Below are 18,477 nucleotides of genomic sequence, written 5' to 3' on the forward strand. Positions count from 1 at the left end.
TATCAGCGTGTCCAGGGTGCCCTCCTCTTTTCTGCTCCGGGTTTTCTTTTGGGTGGCCCCTCAGTGACACCCCCACCACCAGTGTACGTACACACACACTCACACACTCAGATCCAGAGCAGGCACTTCACACAGGAGGCTAATGGGAAAATAAATTACCAGCAGGCAAAAGCCCTGGCTCTGCACTTCTGCTGGAGAAAAAGGGACGCATGAGGGGGGTGAAATGAAGAGACGTGGTCAAGGAATGGAGGGAAAGAGAGTAAAGACAACATGGGGAAAGACAGAGTTGGACTGATGGAAAGAAAGAGAAAATGATGGAAAAATGAGAAAAACAGGAGGGTGAAGGAGAGCAAGATAGGCTGAAGGGATTATCTAGAGTTTATTGCAGGTCTATGAAGTGCCTGCTCATCACTTTTTCTTCATTTAACCATCTTTTACCATCATAGGTTCCTAAAATGACCAATGAGATTGCCACACACACATTTACTCAGCCAATATACCAAGCTACCATATCTGGGATTGATTACTGGCTGTGCATGAAGCTGCAGTTCACATATCAAGCCTGCAGATTCACCATGCTGGTAGTAATCTCCAGTGGTGTGTGTGTGTGCACGTACGTGCACAAAGCCGGACAAGAGCACATTCGAGCTGCAGGACAACTCTGCCACAAACAATCACAAACTTTTAAACCCAAGATGTGTCACATCCATTAGGTTCATACAGAATCATGAGAAACGCTGCTCTTAGTGAAGAAAACGACATTTCCAAACAAAAAGAAAAGGTTAGAAAGTTAGAAAAGGTATTCACTAAACATCTTGGTTCCTTGAAAGTTAGGTTAGAGACCAGATACACCCACGAATGTGCAGAATCCGCGAATACAGAGAACCACCAAACCCCCCCTGCGGCCGAAGAATGTCTGTCACCGATATTTACTCATCAAAAACCCTCCTGAAACATTTCTGATGCTTTATAAAACATTTATTAAAGACTATTGCTCAACATTCGTTTTTAATAGACTGTACTGTAGCATACTTTATATCATACAGTAGGAGTGTCACTCTGTTTCTCTGTGCTTTAAAACCAGGAGCCCGAGCTTCCTCCTTCATCAGTTAACTCTCAGAGGTCATCTTCTTCCAGAAGAATCCGGTTTCATTCATATCAAACACCTGCTCCAGATGATGATTATTTTCCACGATCATCTTCCTCAGCTTCTGAGTCAGCTGATGCCATTTCTCCAAGCAGGGGCACAAACTTCAGATGGTAGCGGTTGAGGAACCGGTGGAGCCAACTCTTCCTCGCTGTGAAATATTCTTTAGCAGCTGGCAAGGAAGCCAACGGGTCGGCATGCTCTTCATCTCCGCTCCCTTCTTCAGAAATTCCCACAGCACTTCCTTCGGACGCAGAAGTCTCAGACAAGCAGCTTGAGCTGAGTTTTTCTGATAAACCTGGAGGAGCCATGTGACTGAAAAAAAATCTGCAAATATTGAAACGCAAATAAGCGGGGGGAAACTGCTGGGTTAGCATGTTGTATTGGAGAGCTGCAGGAGCTTATTCATCATATGAGATAGTCAGAAGACTAGCAGGATTAGCTGCTATTCTTCTTCTGGCTTTCTTATGACCTGATCAGAGCTTGTTTTGGACAATAGTGCCCCCAAAAGAGCTGCGTGAGCTTTCATTCATTTAAAAATGAGCTAACCAAGATGAGGGAATAATTTCCTGATAATTAATTTTATCTTGCACAATGGTTTTATTATGGTGAACAAAATTAAGTGAACCGGCTTGCAGAGGAGGTCTACAGCCCGGTTCAGAAGACTCTGGTACCAAAAATGATCATATAACGTGATGGGGAATGGTTCTACAAGGAGACCGGCTCAGTAGCTCTGTGGTAGAGTGTCTTGGAAGGTGGTGAGTTCAAATCCAGGCCCGAGTCATACCAGACTTCAAATATTACACTCCCTTCTTGACACTCGGCACTAAGGGGTTGGATTGGGGGGTTAAACCACTAAATGGTTCCCGGGTGCGGCTGTGTCTGCACTTCACCGCTTTCCAGTGGATAGATCAAATTCAGAGAACAAATTTCACACATCTAGGTATGGGACAACTAATGGGACCTATCAACTTTTGACCATCCCCACCCTCAGTCTAGGACTCCAACCAAGAACCTTTGGAGCTCAATTAGGAGCTATGAAAAGATTCTGGATAAGTTAAATCCCAGAAAACTAAAGAAGAGTTGAGATTTCCAATGAACCCCCCCCCCCTTTTTGTTCTAACTGGGCTCCATTTTCACACTAGTGACAACTACAAAAATATTTTGTGCTCTCAACAAAGTTTCTGATTCTAAAAATTCTCCATTGGACATTACGTTTACTTCAGAAAACAGACACAAATAGACTAGAAAGTATAACGTATAATTCAGAAAGAAACATCTTATAAAAAGACACTAAAACATTACTATGTGTGTCTGGATGGGGGTTATTCTACAATCAGCTTCTGTTTTGTTTTAGGGATTTTTGGCAGGCAGTAGAGATCTGACAGAGCTATGATAGGGCTCTAATCCAAAGCAAAGCTGATTTGCTTCAGGGGGATGGGGGGGTAAGATGGCCTCTGACAAGAAACAATTGCCCCAAGTGAGAGTCTGCTTCTCTCCCATCCTGCTCCATGACAAAGGTGTACTCTCCATGCTAAGTGGCAAATCTAGGGAGACAAAGAGCATTAGCTGGGTGATGCTCTGCTTCAGTGCCTCCGATTGTGGCCAACTCAAAGAGAATCTAATATGGATTTTGGAAAAAAGGAGAGGTAGAGATTAGAATGGAAAAGAAACAATGAGCACCTTCTACCAAGGGGGAATTAGTGGAGGGATAGGATAAGGAGATGGTGTGTCTTTACTGTGTGTGTGAGTCTGTTTGTGTGAGTGAGCAAAATCATGTTCTTAGAAATTCTTCACAAGAGAACAATAGGGGGTTCTCAAACTTTATTTTTGTGCACTTATATGTGACAAAAACAAAAGCGTCCATTAATAGAAAAAAAATAATGAGTGAAATGCAGGAGAGCAGAAGCTGTAAATGCTTTAAAAGGTTTCAACAATGTTGAAAATACTGAATGAGATATTAAACAACTTGATGTAGCGGAGAGGAAGCTCTTATACTCCTAAAGAAGCTTTAATATATAAATATTTAATACGTAAAAAAGTCCAAAATTAGGCCACTTGCTGTGCAGAAAACTAAATTGTAAAATGATTACCTGCATGATTTGATCAGCTCCAAGCTCCTGAACATTTCATAACTACAAACCTAATTGAAACTCAAAAACTGTCTAAAATCTTTAAAAACAACTTGATCTGGGATTTTGCAAAAGTCATACGTAGTTTTTAAAAGTAGAGTTTAAATGAAATACCAATGCCAAATTCTTCAGCCTGAATGATCTTTTCAACTAATATTTTTCATTAAACATTTAGCATCATAAATGTGATGAAAGGTAAAAGCAGGAAGTGGCTACAGGCAATAATCTTTGTAGCGAAATGCTTCTAAATGTTTGAAAGGGTTTGGTCTCAACTGTGATGTTTCTCAGCACTTCCATAATTATCGACGTGAATTATAATCAAGCGGTTATACAGGAGTTAAAATACATAGAAGACTGAAAACCATCAGAGTCTAGAGTATCTCCTCCTGAAACAGTTGCAGAGAAACATTTCCTCAACATGTGTGTGCAAACATTTACTGCAAACCACCTCAAATTCCTGACCCCCGACTGTCAGGGAGCAGCGCTCTGCAAACAGACTTATGTCCTAAACAGAGCATGTTAGAGATCAGCCTAACTGTCAGTGACCGGCTTAGCATCAGCATCAGAGCACATCACAAGACCCCATTCATTGTCACTTAGCAGAACAGCAGCCTGTGTGTGTCTGTGTGTGTGTCTGCTGCATCGAATGTTCACACACAAACACACACAAGCACGTAGGCACTGTGAGCGGATTATAAAAGAAAAAGATGTCGCCTTACGCACAAGTTTAACCCAAGTTCATGGTGAATGCCTCGAGCCACACACAGACAGTAGTGGCAGAGCGAAAGCCCCGCCCACTCGGGCCCAGTGGGTCAAGCTTGTGGGTAAACAGAAGGATTTAGCGGGGCTCAGTGCTGCTTGGGTCTAATACGTCTGTGTTCATCACATGCTGCTATCTCAAATCACACAAAAAATAAATAATCAAGGGCGAGATAATAACTGCTCCACTGCCGTCACCCCGCTGAGCTTCACATCCCACGAAAACCTCCGGTCACCCATCGGCAGAACGCACATGACAATGAAAACAAGTGATGAGGGAGACGAAGAGGAAGGTGGGCTTTGCATTTGAGGCTATGAAGCAAAGAGGGCATCTCAGAGACAACTGATGGGAAAGTGCCAGCGTACGAACAATCCATGATGGGACGTCAGGATTTTAAAACAAGCACACACATGAAAATAAAAGCCAACTCCATGTGAAAGCCCTCATCCTCAGGTGAATTCTCACTTGAGTCACCTGAGCCTTAAGCAGCATGAGCTTCTTGGTCACTGAAATTCTGTGAATTGTTTATTTTTCTGGATTAGTTTGGAGACAACAGGCAGGAACACGACAGCACAGCTTGTTTTCCTCCCTTAAGATTAGTACAAGACTGCAAACTAAGCAAGCATCCTGCAGAGTCTTTGCAGATCAACCAGTTTATTTTTTAGGGCCCAGGCTGCAGCTGCAGAGCTCAAGAACACTTGTTGACATTAGGGCCTCCACTTCAGTTTGTAGAATTCTTTACTACTGCTATGGATGAAGGGAACAAAGCAAGAGCTTTGATAGATGGGTTTGATGTTACTTTTTCATGTTTATTGCCCATTTTCATGTTTTCTTTGGGTTCAATCAGCTAAACAAAAACCTGTTTAGGTCTACGAAGAGTCAGTGATTGATGTGTTGGAAAGTTCTGCTGTTCAGTGCTGTGTAGATTTTAATTTAGAGAAAAGAGCATGTGAATAACCAGCAGACTCCCTCTCTTTGTTTTAAGCATCTCTGCATCCGTGCACGTTTGTCCTTGTTGGTGTGCAGCTTCTTCTTCTTGTACTTTGTTTGTTTCTCTTGTCTCCTTGGTGGTTTTTATCCTTGCTCGGTTTTTTCTTGTGACCTTGTGCGTCTGTGTCCTGAAGAGTCTGTGCATAAAGTCAGTGCATGCATGTGAATCTGTTTCTGTGGGACTCGTCCCACCGGTCCAGGTTGTGACCTCGGCTTTCATCTGCTTACTCTAAGGCTCCTGCATCCCGCTGCGGGCCGCTCCCAGCCAACTGCACAGCAGATGTCACCAGACACACACACGCGTCTTTGTCATATGCTGGGGTGTGTGTGTGTCGTATGATTTCGGGGATTATTGTGTATCCACAAAAGATAACTGGCAGAAATATACAAAGAACAGGAGAAAGGTGTCAGAGCTCCACCAACATGTGTGAACAAATTAGCTTTACCTTAAAAGTCCCACTCCAATCATATTTTGATCTATTTTAAGATTGTCTTTAACTATTATTGTGCTGTTTTTAGCCAAAATTTTTTTTAAAAACTGTGCGTTTCTAGGACATAGTTTTTGCAGAGCTGCAGAAGTTCATTAAAAATTCACCCCTGAGTTGTGGGCGGAACTGCAGTGTAAGCCCACTCCAATTTCCCATCATCCATCTGTTTACAGCCCATCACACCCCCAACCCAACATTACCAGTGCAACAAAAATGGTGAGCAATATTGGAGCTATGCAGTTGTACTGTTAGAGCCAGATGCCAGCTCAGTCTATGAAAATAAAGATGTTCATGGATCTATTTGCAAGTGGACGCATCAGAATGGAGCACAACAGGAAGCTTGTGGCGGCCCGATTGTAGCACCTACAGAGTTGTTACAAGCTTTTTGTAAAGGAATTTTTTCATCTGCTCCTGATGAAAAATTTGAATAAAGAAGCTCTTAGAAATGCAATTTGAAGCTTCATTTTCTTTGTATATGTGTCCATCATCAGAAAAACCATTACAACCATTATTTTCATTGGAGTAGATCTTCAACTGCAGACACACAAACATCACTGCAGCAGACTCACGCACAACTGCAGACACACAAACATCACTGCAGCAGACTCACGCACAACTGCAGACACACAAACATCACTGCAGCAGACTCACGCACAACTGCAGACACACAAACATCACTGTAACAGACTCATGTACACCTGTAGACACACAAACATCACTGCAGCAGACTCACGCACAACTGCAGACACACAAACATCACTGTAACAGACTCATGTACACCTGTAGACACCCAACATCACTGCAGCAGACTCACGCACAACTGCAGACACACAAACATCACTGTAACAGACTCATGTACACCTGTAGACACCCAACATCACTGCAGCAGACTCACGCACAACTGCAGACACACAAACATCACTGTAACAGACTCATGTACACCTGTAGACACACAAACATCACTGCAGCAGAGTCACGCACAACTGCAGACACACAAACATCACTGCAGCAGACTCACGCACAACTGCAGACACACAAACATCACTGCAGCAGACTCACGCACAACTGCAGACACACAAACATCACTGCAGCAGACTCATGCCCAACTGCAGACACACAAACATCACTGCAGCAGATTCATGTACACCTGTAGACACACAAACATCACTGCAGCAGACTCATGCACAACCATAGACACAATTTTCATGGCAGCAGGGGCGGTTAGTCAGCGGGCTGGTCATGTGACAGGGCGATGTGCTGTGGATTAGGGGCCTGTAAGCCTATTAGGGCGACAGGAGGGACCACCCGGTCTCACAGCCACCTACAGTCCACAAATACACAACCCATCCTGACACATAACTGAGCGGACATCCAGACAAATACCCCTCCAGAATTGAATCCAGTTTCTGGGGGAAACCAAAGCAGAAACAAATCCAAGTATGACATTATTCTCTTTTTTTTCTGGGATGGTAACCTGCATCACAGTTTCCCTCAATTTGTAACAGAGAGCCATTTTCTTCACGCCTGTGAATAAAAGCAGCTTTGTCATAAATGTGTGCAAGGCTACTCAGGGAGGGGTCTGAGCATGGGGGGTGATCACAAGCATCTGTTCCCTCTCCACATGACAATTAATTAGATTGAATTAATGTGGGAAGCATGTGTGAGTGTGTGGACCGTACACCCACAGGAAGTACTGCACCTCCCTCCGGCATTCCCGGTCAATCATGTCACCATCAGCAGCAAACGCTGAAACCCGTCCACAAAACTATTTAGGAGACCAAAAATGAGCAAAGGTGAAACTTTGGAGACACGTCCGTGAACAAGAGCACAAATTAATCCCAATTTGTTGGCCGCTGCATCTGGGGGGCACTTTTGGGATTTCATACTTCATACCAGCTTTTGTCATCTTTGCGTGAATAGCCGGGAGCTGAAATAATTGTTTCTTCCCCGAGGCCCTGTCAGCGCTCACAAGCCAGTGGCTTACATAATATGTTTCAGGCAAACGGAGGAGGGGGGCCACCGTGCCCCTCTATCTGCATCCACAAAATAAAACCGCCTGACTTTAAGTGTTTAAATTATTCTGTAGGAGGCTAAAGGTAAGTCACACCAACCATAGACTTGAGTCAAAAAGTACAGGATTTAGTGCCACCTACCTGTGAAGTTTCAGACTGTTTTTTGATTGCAAGTTAAATATCTGTTAGTAACGTTTCTATTCTAAAATATTTTGTTTTCAAATAAATAAATACTTAAACCAAACAAAAGGTCAAACTTTCTTATGTCTATAATAAACAAAACTGTTGCCTGAGAAACATAACAATAATTTATTTTGTGAATTTAAGAATCAATATTGTTTTTTTTTTAGGAAAGATACATTTGTTTGCAATAAATTGATTTAGTAAACCCATCCTAATTAGCCACCTTAAAAGATTATATTTGTGAACATGCCTGAATCTGAGATTAAAGACAGAGTTATAGTAAACCAGCAAAAGTGGACTACCAGAACAAAAACTACCACAAATTTTCTTTTAGGAATCTATAGTAGCAAATTTAAATGATTAATGTTTTCCTAATGTTTGCATGAACTTAAAATCTATTCTATGAAAATCTATGCAAACAAAAATAAAAGTCTTCATTCATTTTTTGTGTGTGTTGATCAATTTGATGAAAAGTTGCTGCAGTGTTGCGCTAAAAAAACTTGTCAATGGAAATTTCACAATAAAGGTATGGGTTTTCTCAAAAGGCAGAGCTCAGAAATGTCCTCCCTCTTAAGTGGCATTGCTGTAATGCAAGTGAGGAAAATGTTGACTTCAATGCTGAGCGATGGGGGAGGAGCACAAAGATGGGGGCTTTGGAGTCTGGATGGCTGTATATATTCAATATATTCAGACATGATAGCTTCTCACTTTAATACAACTGTCCTCTGTGTGTGGTATTTAAATCCTCCCACAAAGCTTTGAAGATGAGGGAAGTTGGTCTCCAATCTCCAGCTTTGGCTGATATGCTAACCGAGTAAGAATACACGCGGCCATACATACACACATTAACCCCCTGCACCATGCATATACAAAAGAGCCCGTCTGCACAATGCCTTTAAATGTAGCCATCCAATCTTAACTCTCAATTTGCCCACCTTTTTGATAATATGTGCCTGTTTGAAAGAGGGTGAAAGGCAAGGGTAGCATGCAATTTGGAGATACTACTGTGCAGCCGTTTGCAGCCTTCACCCCCCTCTCCATCTTCTGATTATGTGATTCGCCCTGGCAGATGAACAAATAGAGGAGAGAAAAAGGTAGTGTTTGACACCGCCATTTTCAATGACAAAATACAATCTAGCCAGGGCCAGTAATTTGACAGTGAGGGATTAGAGCAGAGCGAGGTTGGGCCCTAAGATTAAGACGCAGCCACAGCTCTGGGATCTTGAATTTCATCATCTCCAGCGCTCGGGCACAATGGCGTATTCTTCCCCCTCTGTCCTTCGCTGCCTGATGAGGGGTCAGGAGAACTCACCTCTCCTTCTTCTTCTGGTCCTTGTGAAAAGAGCGGCACTCGTGTGTGCTGACTTCAAACTAACTTCCCTAGAAGGGGAGGCATGGCAGAGGGCCTGAATTTCTCTACTGGTCTCAGTTTTACAATGCGGGTGCACTTCATCCACACGTCTCAACATAAACAAACGTAGCCAGAGCCCCCCAACCGCTGACATTCAAAAGCAGACAAACATAAAGCTGACACGAAGAACCCATTTGTAAGCAGCATTTAGAAGCAGCTGCTTAGAAAGAATGCCCATTCTTGTGCTAGACTGCCCTCCAGTGGTCACTAATATTATCAGCATTCCAAATAAGACCGAAAATGAACAGATTTCCAGCACAAATGCAAGAGTAAATGCTAACAGCTATAGTAAGCTAAAGAACTAAAAAATGATCAAATTTAAAACAAGTTATTCGGTCAACACTAGTTGGTATGCGTGAGAACAAACTCAGGATAAAAAAATACATTAAAAAAATGAAAAAAATGCTGTGCATTTATATAGTGCTCATCTTCTTCAAGGCCCAAATACTTTACAGTCTTGATCCCGTTCATTCATTCACATCTGTTCATTCACAGATGCTGACAGAATTGCCACGCCAGGCACTAAACAGACCATTGGGAGAAATTTGGGGTTCAGTTTCTAGCCTGACGACACTCAGACACATGGATATGCAGGGTGGGAATCAAACCTGCAATCACAATCTCAATCCTTTTATTGAGCTTTTTGACACATACGAAGCAGTGTCAGAAAAGTACCTTATAAATAGAGGCTTAAAGTCCCACACCAATCCTCTTTTGAGCTACTGTAAAATCCTTCCCAGCGGTCTTTTATTTATGATTACGGCGTTTTTAGACAATATCCAAAAACCTGTGTCGCTTTCTAGGACCTAGTTTCTGCAGAGCAGCAGTAGTTCAAATGACTGAAGCAGGGTTAGGGTTTGAGTCAGATGCCAGCTCAGATGAGGACGAACCTAACAAAGAATCAGAAGATCCAATGAATCTAAAAATGATTTTCTGATGTTCTCACAACGAAATAATCAACTGAATTAAGTTTGCGAATAAAAACTTCAACAAATGTAATAAACAGATTTACTATGCTACTTGTGTCCGGCATAAGAAAAGTACCGTGTTTGTATTAAAGAGGCATGTCAGCGCCAACCAAGCAAGAGTGAAAATGTCTCCATAGTTTTGAGGTTTCTTCTTATCAGGTGCCAGCAGATGTGAGCTGTTTCAGTTGGTAATCATCAAGCAGGAGCAAGAGTGTGAGAGTGTGAGGGCAGCTGGTCCCCTCCCATCATTCCTTCCTCTTCTTCATTCCTGCTGTCAGAAGGTCCTTTGATCCTTCTCTCATTAGTCAGGTATGCAGAAACACGGGCAAACCCACAAACTTGTCGTTTTCCTCTGCCTTTCTTGCTCTCTCCCACGCTCTGGTCAGAAACCGCCGGCTGACCTGTGCGTCTTCTTCACTCTTCATCAAGGCACACAGAGGCAGAGCCCCGTCTACTGTCACTCAGTCTGACATACGTAAAGTGAATAAGTCCTTGCAAACAGAAAGTTCACTACAAATATTTTCTCCACACCTACATATTTTGGTCTTGGGGGTCCTTCTTGGGGCCAGCATCACCCCCCTCTCTGTCCAAGGCCACATCAGGACACTCATATGTTAGTTTGAGACTATAGTGATTTCAAATGTTTCACGGTTTTAAAAAAAATCTGCTCGTTTTTCCTTCTGGACATGTCATAATTATGCTAATAATGACTACAGAAGCAGGAAGTGTGTTCTGCAGAAGAACATATCTGCTGATGACACGTTCACTGAAGACAGAAGCACAGGCTTCCTGCACAACAGCAGAAAGTTAAAGCTCATTCTTTCAGATTAGTTCAGAGATCAGTCACAGTCCAACTGGAACCTTCATACAAAAACGTGAAAGAACATTTGTTTGAAGTTGCAGGACAGCTCTGCTTTCAGGCCAATGAAAGATCAAAAATAATGAAAACTAATCCACAATTTATTGTTTCCTTAAGACATCTCTTGTTTAATAATAATTATTCAAAACTGTGCAATGGAACCTCAGCAGCTTTAAGGCCCTGACAGAGAAGATCTGACCGGAACTGTGATCTAGTTTTGAAATATCTTTAAAAAATCTGTGGCAACAATTTGTTGTTTGAATTCGGCAAAGATTTTACCCTTTAAATTTGATCCATGTGTCAATATGAGGGTTTTTTTAAGTGCTTTTTATAAATCATACATATTTTCCTCTAAGTGTTTCCTTTTTAATAAATTATTTTAAATATGGAACTATGAGGATCAAGGGCGAACTGTCCAGGGTGTACAACACAATGGATAAGATAACATTCTTTAACAGGTTTGAGTGTTTCAGTTTGTTGTGCTTGTGAGAAAGCTTTATGTGGGCAAACATTGAAGGATATAGAAGTTGTTCAAATTTAAATAAATATTCATTTATGTGCAGAAAACCCTAAGACAGATGCACTGTGGTCTAATGTGAGGTGCTCCACTCCACATGTAAGGGTTCGGGGGCGATGTGCACAAAAAAAAAGGCATCATCAGGTGATGTTTTGAGATCCCAGCCCATTATGTAAATCTACCAGGATTCCCATAGGATGTCAGTGCATTTACGATCTGGTTATTAAAACAAGGGCAGAATTATCCAAAGCATTATGAGTTCCCTTCAACATCAAACTTTATCCCTTTTGATTTTTTTTAAATTGATGTCCACTTCTGTCTGGACTTTCTGACTGTTCCTGCAAGTCACATGACCTTTTCCATGACCATCACCTTGCAGTGAGAAGTCTGGGCCGCTCCGCCAGCACAAAACAAAATGTGTTTAAAAAAGCTAAACCAACAAGAATAGAATCTGCTGGGATTCAGGATTTATACGAGATGGAATTTGTTTTTGTTGTTTTTCTTATTTTATAAGATTAGAATAACAGGACATTTTGGTTATTTGGAGCAGGAGAAAAGTCTTTCTCACGGCATCCTCTCCTGGTAGCTTCAGAAACTGTGATTACAGAGAGACAGAAAGACAAAAAGCAGAATGAAACGAGCAGAAAACTCCCCAGGAATCTCTGCACAGCTCTGAACAGCTTCAGCATTAACCAAGCAAGGACCCTCTGCAGGACTCCGTCTGTTATTCCTTACATAACAGCCAAAATCCATAAATTCATATTTATGGATTTTGATGACATCCATCCAGCATAGTTATGCTGTGTATCCTGATGACATTGGGACCCACTGATGAGCTTTTAAGTTGTGCCCTAACCCTAACTTCCTAAAGCTCAATCAAGACAAAACTGACATTTTAATTGTTGGTCCTGAAGCTGAGAGAGAAAGGGTCCAATCCTATTTATCAACTCTTAATCTGAATGTTTGCAGTTAAGTCAGAAACCTCGGTGTGATTTTAGATGCAGATCTTAACTTTGAAGCACACGCAAACTAAGTTACAAAGACTGCATTTTATCATCTTAGAAATATTGCCCGAGTGAGACGGTTTCTCTCCAAAGCCAGTGCTGAAATATTAATCCATGCATGTAGGTTTTGAAAAGTGGCCGGATTCTCTCTGTTACATCAGTCACACTAAAGCACGTCAAAGTCGCAACACCAAACGTCACGCGATACATCCCACTAAAATTAAACCCAAACAACCGAAATGGGCAAAACACAAACTTAAAAGTGGTAAGACACGGTAAAAGTGTCTTGCATGCAACTCACCCCCCCCCCCCCCCCCCCCCCCCCCCCCCCCACACACACACACACCGGTCCGCGGTAAACGTGCCTTGCGCTGCACCTCAACAACACCCCCCCCGCCCCGGTCCACGGTAAAAGTGTTTTGCATGCAACTCACCCCCCCACACACACACACCGGTCCGCGGTAAACGTGTCTTGCGTTGTACCGGTCCGCGGTGACAAAAAGGTTGGGGACCACTGGGATAGATTATTGTAATGCTCTTCTTTCTAGTATTAAGAAAAATACTATCAACTGGCTGCAGCTTGTTCAAAATTCGGCTGCACGCCTTTTAACTAGAACCAGAAAAAAGAAGCACATTACTCCAATTTTGAAGTCTTTGCACTGGCTCCCAGTCAGCTTTAGGATCGATTTTAAGGTTCTTTTATTACTTTATAAAAGTCTAAATGGAACTGGACCCTCATTTTTATCAGATTTACTTTTAGTATATGACCCTCCCAGAGCCCTCAGGTCCACAGGTGCAGGTCTGCTGGTGGTCCCAAAGGTCAGAACTAAAACCCACGGCGAGGCCTCCTTTCAGCACTGTGGGCCTCGCCTGTGGAACAGCCTGCCTGAGGACGTGAGGGCTTCAGCCACTGTGGAGGTTTTTCAAAAGAAACTTAAGACACATCTTTTTAGTAAAGCTTTTACATAGTTTTTACTTGTCCACATGTTTTTATTTGATTTTATAAAATTTTAACAACCAATTAGATTTTTTTTTGTGTTTGATTTTTGTGTTTTTATTAATTAATTTTTATTATTATTCATTTATTTTTACTATGTTTATTATTTTAACTACGATATTTTTATCTTATTTTTTGGGAAGCACTTTGAGATGCTCTGTAGCATGAAAAGCGCTATATAAATAAAGTTGAATTTGAATTTGAATAACTTCCACGCACTTATACCCTCAGACTGTTTCAACGTGAAGACGGGCTTTTAAAATGGATGCATTTTAACTTGGAAATTGTTTTGTGACCTCAGACTTTTCACAAACATCAAAGTTCTCTGGTTTCTACTTTAGGTTCAAAAGACAACGGCTGTGTTTGCTTTATTTTTTAAAGAGCGCTAGAGACTTGGAGCAGCTGGGAATGAAAGAACATTCTGAGTGCATGTCACTCAGACAGAGCGGACTGAACATGCGAGGGCGGCCCTAATGCCAGCTTTGACAGCAGTTAGGAGGAAAAAAAGGGGGTATACGTCTCAGCTGGCACGCAGCAGTACCACTGAGCGAGCTGTTTGCTCATGAACAGAGCTGCTCTGTGTGAGCCGGAGAGGCTGCTGAGTGTTCCTGAACAACTTAGACAAACAAGCCTAATGTGTAAACACAAGGGCCCCATTTGTTCCACATGTCAATTTGACTAAAACACAGAAAAAAATTCAGCATTTTCGGAAAAACGGTTCGATTCTTCCTCCAAACTGTCACTCTCATGCACTACTACAGAAAAGTCAAGTTTTAGCCAAACACCTCCCCAGACAAGAGATCATTCTAGCAACATCTGTGTTGTGTGAATGTCTGAGCCCACCACGAGGTTAAAACTGTAAAACTACGACCAGGAAAGTGTGCAGAGACCCCTATCTTTGTATTTATGAAAACCCCAAGATAATAGTTTCATCTTAGTAGCCCGTAGTACCACAAATAAACCACACAGGGGCAGAAGCTGCACATCAAAATGCTAAACTTCTGCTTTGAAGCTACGATGAGGATTGAGGATTGAGAATGAGGACAAAAAAAGGGTTTCAAAAGAGAGCAACCGTTTCAAAAAATTTACCAAGGTAAGTAAAGTTGGGATGTTGTACTCACATTTTCAATAACAAACGTCCATTCTTTGTCCTCAAACTCCTCTGCATGGGGATCCTGTGGGCACAGGAAAGACACATTTGAACTTGCTTCCCCCCCATTCCATTTATTTTGAAAAAAAAAAAACAACAGAAAAAGACAAAATAATTTCATTTTGAAGACCTTCTCCACTTTTGATCCATTTTAAAAATGTTCCTAGTGGTCTTCATTATGATTATGATTTTTAGCCAAAATCAAACCAATCTTTTGTTTTCTAGGGAACAGTTTCTGCAGAGTAGAAGTAGTCCATAAGAAATATGTACTTTACACATAGATTTGAATTAAATACTCATTACATAAAAGACTGACTACAACACATTCCATGTTTATGGCTGCGTAAATATATTTTTGGACGTCATTAAAAACCTTAACAAACATAAATTAACATAAAAGATTAATGACAAACTTTACGACTTGCATAAAAGATGCTCAGAACATAATGGAAAATCTACTAGGTGACTTCTTTCAATGTTAATATTATTCTAACTTCATAAATATGCTGTTTTTTACATTTCTGAAAAGGAGCTGCTCCTTCTTTACATTTTGTTCCATGTTTCATTCTTCAGAAGCTCTCAGATTGATGATACTACAGTAGTAGTGTAATGATTAATTTTAACAATGGTTCCATTCATATCATAATTTGTGGTTGGCTAAAGATCCAGGACATCTTTAGCCCAAACTTCAGCCAGTGTGACTCAGAGAGAAATACCTGGTAATGAACAGTGCAGGTGAAGTTCTCCAGATTTCTTGTATTTCTTTCTAGATAATCAAGTGTATATTAAATATGTGTACAAACAAACACATAAACAAGAAAATAATGTCAAATCCATTCATATTTTAGTTTCCTAAGGTTCAGCCCACTTTTGTTTTTCCACATCAAAATAATCCAAAGGGAACATTAGAACATTCTACCACACTGTATGTTCACTTGTCTTTACTAAATTCTAAATGTTTCCACACATTGGACTAGAATGATGGACTGATCATTTTCTGCTGCCATCACACACGTCTTGTCCGCTGTGATGCACTTGCGGTAGTCATTTTTATGTTATAGTAATACAGACCTACTGTGTCTCAATCCAAATGGTATTTTCCACTATTGATTACATTTGATTTGTTTCATTTTGAAACCATTTTATAGTGGTATGCGGTACAGACCAAAAGCTTGGACACACCTTCTCATTCAAATGATTTAGAAGGTGTGTCCAAACTTTTGGTCTGTACTCTATAGGTCGACTCGATTTAATTCGAATAACCACTGAACTCAGGCTGATGGATCTGGTTGGATCATAAGAATATATATCAATTCACGTTTAGCCTCCCTACACTACAGTTTTTTATTCTTAAGTGTAGCCAAAGAGACCATTATTCCTATCTTGCAATCCAGACCTTCCAGGAAAATTTAGGTCAGAGTCTACAAATAAACACTGGACAAATTTCTAAAAAAAAAAGGTCAATTATTTAATGGAAATTATACACAAAAAAACAGCATAAAAGTCCACTGATCAGCAGAGGTCTGTAGCCGGATTTATCAGTATGCCGGTGATCAGGAATGACGCACAAGCACTTTTTCCTTCAGCATCTTTACAGCACCCAGGTATGTGTGCACCTGTGGAGGAGTTCTGCTTCTTGGGTAACAGGACACTGAGCTGCTCTGTCAGCGCAGAGGCCCAGCATGTTTAAGTAAGTCCGGCGCTGTTTATGAAGCGTGGGCTTAACAGACATCAGCATTCCTCCGGATATTTCCAGAATCGAAGGATTTCTTTAGGAGAGGTCCACAAGTTACCTTAAAGAGGGTGACGGTGATCTCAATGTTTTCTGGGACGGGCCACACCACAACTCCTCTGTAGGGGTTTTTGATGCCAGGCTGCCAGCTGTGAGACTGCACAACAACAATGATGAGAAGGTCACACCTGGTAATTGGAAACAGGTATAGTTTTTGTATTTCTTGGATAAAAGCACTTAATAATGCAAACCTTTGATGATTTCCGCCGACTTCTGCGGGTCCAAACCACCACCAGTTTGTCAGGTTGCCTTTGAGGGGAAAAAGATCAGTGAGAAGAAGCCATGTTTTCAAAACTGCAACATCTGTGGCTACAATAGTTACTCAAATGAAACAAAAATATATTAGTTACTTAATAGCTAGATTACTTTGCATCTTCGTGTCAAACACTAAGAAAACCCTTCAAGTCTCTCCAAACAAAAACATGCTTTGATTGAAGGAACGCAGTCTGATGGGATGAATAAATCATGAGAAAACTGACCCTTGTCTTTGTCTCTGTGGACTGCAGCGCACAAACACACACACGCAAACACACACACACACAAATAGACAAGGTATGGTCTTACCCCATTCATGCAGAAACATGCACACTGTGTCTCATGAAAGCATTCATGACTGCGTCTTCACATTTCATGCCTTCTAACCTGGATTATTGGGAGTTTAAACTTTACTGAGAACTTTACTTTTAAGACTGATCTCACTGAGTAGAACAGAAATGTTGATGACTGTGAACACATCACCATGCTTACAAAAAACCCGACCATGTTGGGGTGTTGGAATTTTGAAATCTCTGCAACAAAACACAAAAATGCTGTTTGTGAATCAGCAAAAGTTATTTAACACTAAGAGTTTTTGACTGACTCTAAATAATGGGGAAGCTATGAGTTATCAGATCTATAGAGAGATCATCTGAACTTCAACATAGTGCATTACATTCAAACTGTGTGTCAGTGTTTAAGCGTGTTTTGTAATCGTTTACTCCAATCAATGACACTTTATGAAGAGTTTTTCCTGCATAGATTTTAACAACCCAATTTATCAGCGCTGCCATCTCATGCCATTTAATTATGCCTGTGATCGAGTATTTCTAGGCTCTTTCAGTCATGTGTAACTGCAAAAACCCACAACTAAATGCTAGGTCAAAGTTAATGCAGAAAGCAAAAATCTCATCACCCACAGACTGATAGTCACTTTGGCCAATTTAAAAGTAAAAACCACAAAAGAAGAGAAGAAAAAAAATGGCACATTTTCACACACAGACACACTTATAGACAAAAAGTTCCATCTACTAAGGGGGAGAATTGTTTCTTTCATGACCGCTACCTGAATTATGTTATTATGTAAAATTGATCCATTTTGCAGGTATAAGAAAACCATAGTATGAGCAACTTTTTTTTTTTTTTAATCGGATAAGGAGAGGTAAACCTGACAGGTGGAGTGTAGTTCAATTAAACTCTATTACAAGCTGCTAAAATGTGCCATAAAAACATGCTTTATTAGTAAGACATGAGGGAAAACCAGAGGTACGTGATGAAGTTTCAAGTGCACACAACTTGCATGACAAATTTTGAGTATTCAGGTGCAAAGAATTAAGAGTTGTCAGCATTGATTATTATTAAACCCATAGTTAATTCAGAAAATCTGCTTATTTCCACTTATCTAATTTTGTAAAGGCATGCATGTATGGTAAACGGCGTATACTTAAATAGGGCTTTACTACCTTCTTAGAAGCGCATTACACTCACAGTCCCATTTACACACACATTCATACACTTATAGCGGCTCCACTGCTGAACACTCTTGCCAACCTATAACAACCAGGAGCGATGTGGCGTTCAATGTCTTGCCCAAGGGCACTTCAACACAGGCGGGCAAGGCGGGAACCAAATCTTCTCATCAGTGGTCAGCTGCCCTATCTCTGCACCACAGCCGCCCAGTGGCTCAGAAACTATTACGGTAATTCAATTCAATTCAATTCAATTTTATTTGTATAGCCCAAATTCACAACAACTGTCATCTCGATGGGCTTCGTAACATAAAATCAAAAGGATCATAAATACATATAACTC

The 18,477-nt window shown here is 41.1% G+C and overlaps 1 protein-coding gene across 7 annotated transcripts in view; it reads right to left on the reverse strand.

Annotated features, from left to right (window-relative positions):
• ehbp1 (EH domain binding protein 1) overlaps window positions 1–18,477 on the reverse strand; it is a 147,046-nt gene that overhangs the window by 113,256 nt on the left and 15,313 nt on the right. For all 7 annotated transcript variants that reach the window (XM_023963398.1, XM_023963397.1, XM_023963396.1 and 4 more), the window contains exons 3-5: window positions 16,602–16,659; window positions 16,412–16,507; window positions 14,590–14,643 (exon numbers count right to left, since the gene is read on the reverse strand). In XM_023963398.1, coding sequence (XP_023819166.1) covers window positions 14,590–14,643; window positions 16,412–16,507; window positions 16,602–16,659 — 208 coding nt within the window. The remainder of the gene's footprint in view (window positions 1–14,589; window positions 14,644–16,411; window positions 16,508–16,601; window positions 16,660–18,477) is intronic.

This window comes from Oryzias latipes, chromosome 15 (assembly GCF_002234675.1).
Source record: "Oryzias latipes chromosome 15, ASM223467v1".
In the NCBI taxonomy this organism is placed as follows: domain Eukaryota; kingdom Metazoa; phylum Chordata; class Actinopteri; order Beloniformes; family Adrianichthyidae; genus Oryzias; species Oryzias latipes.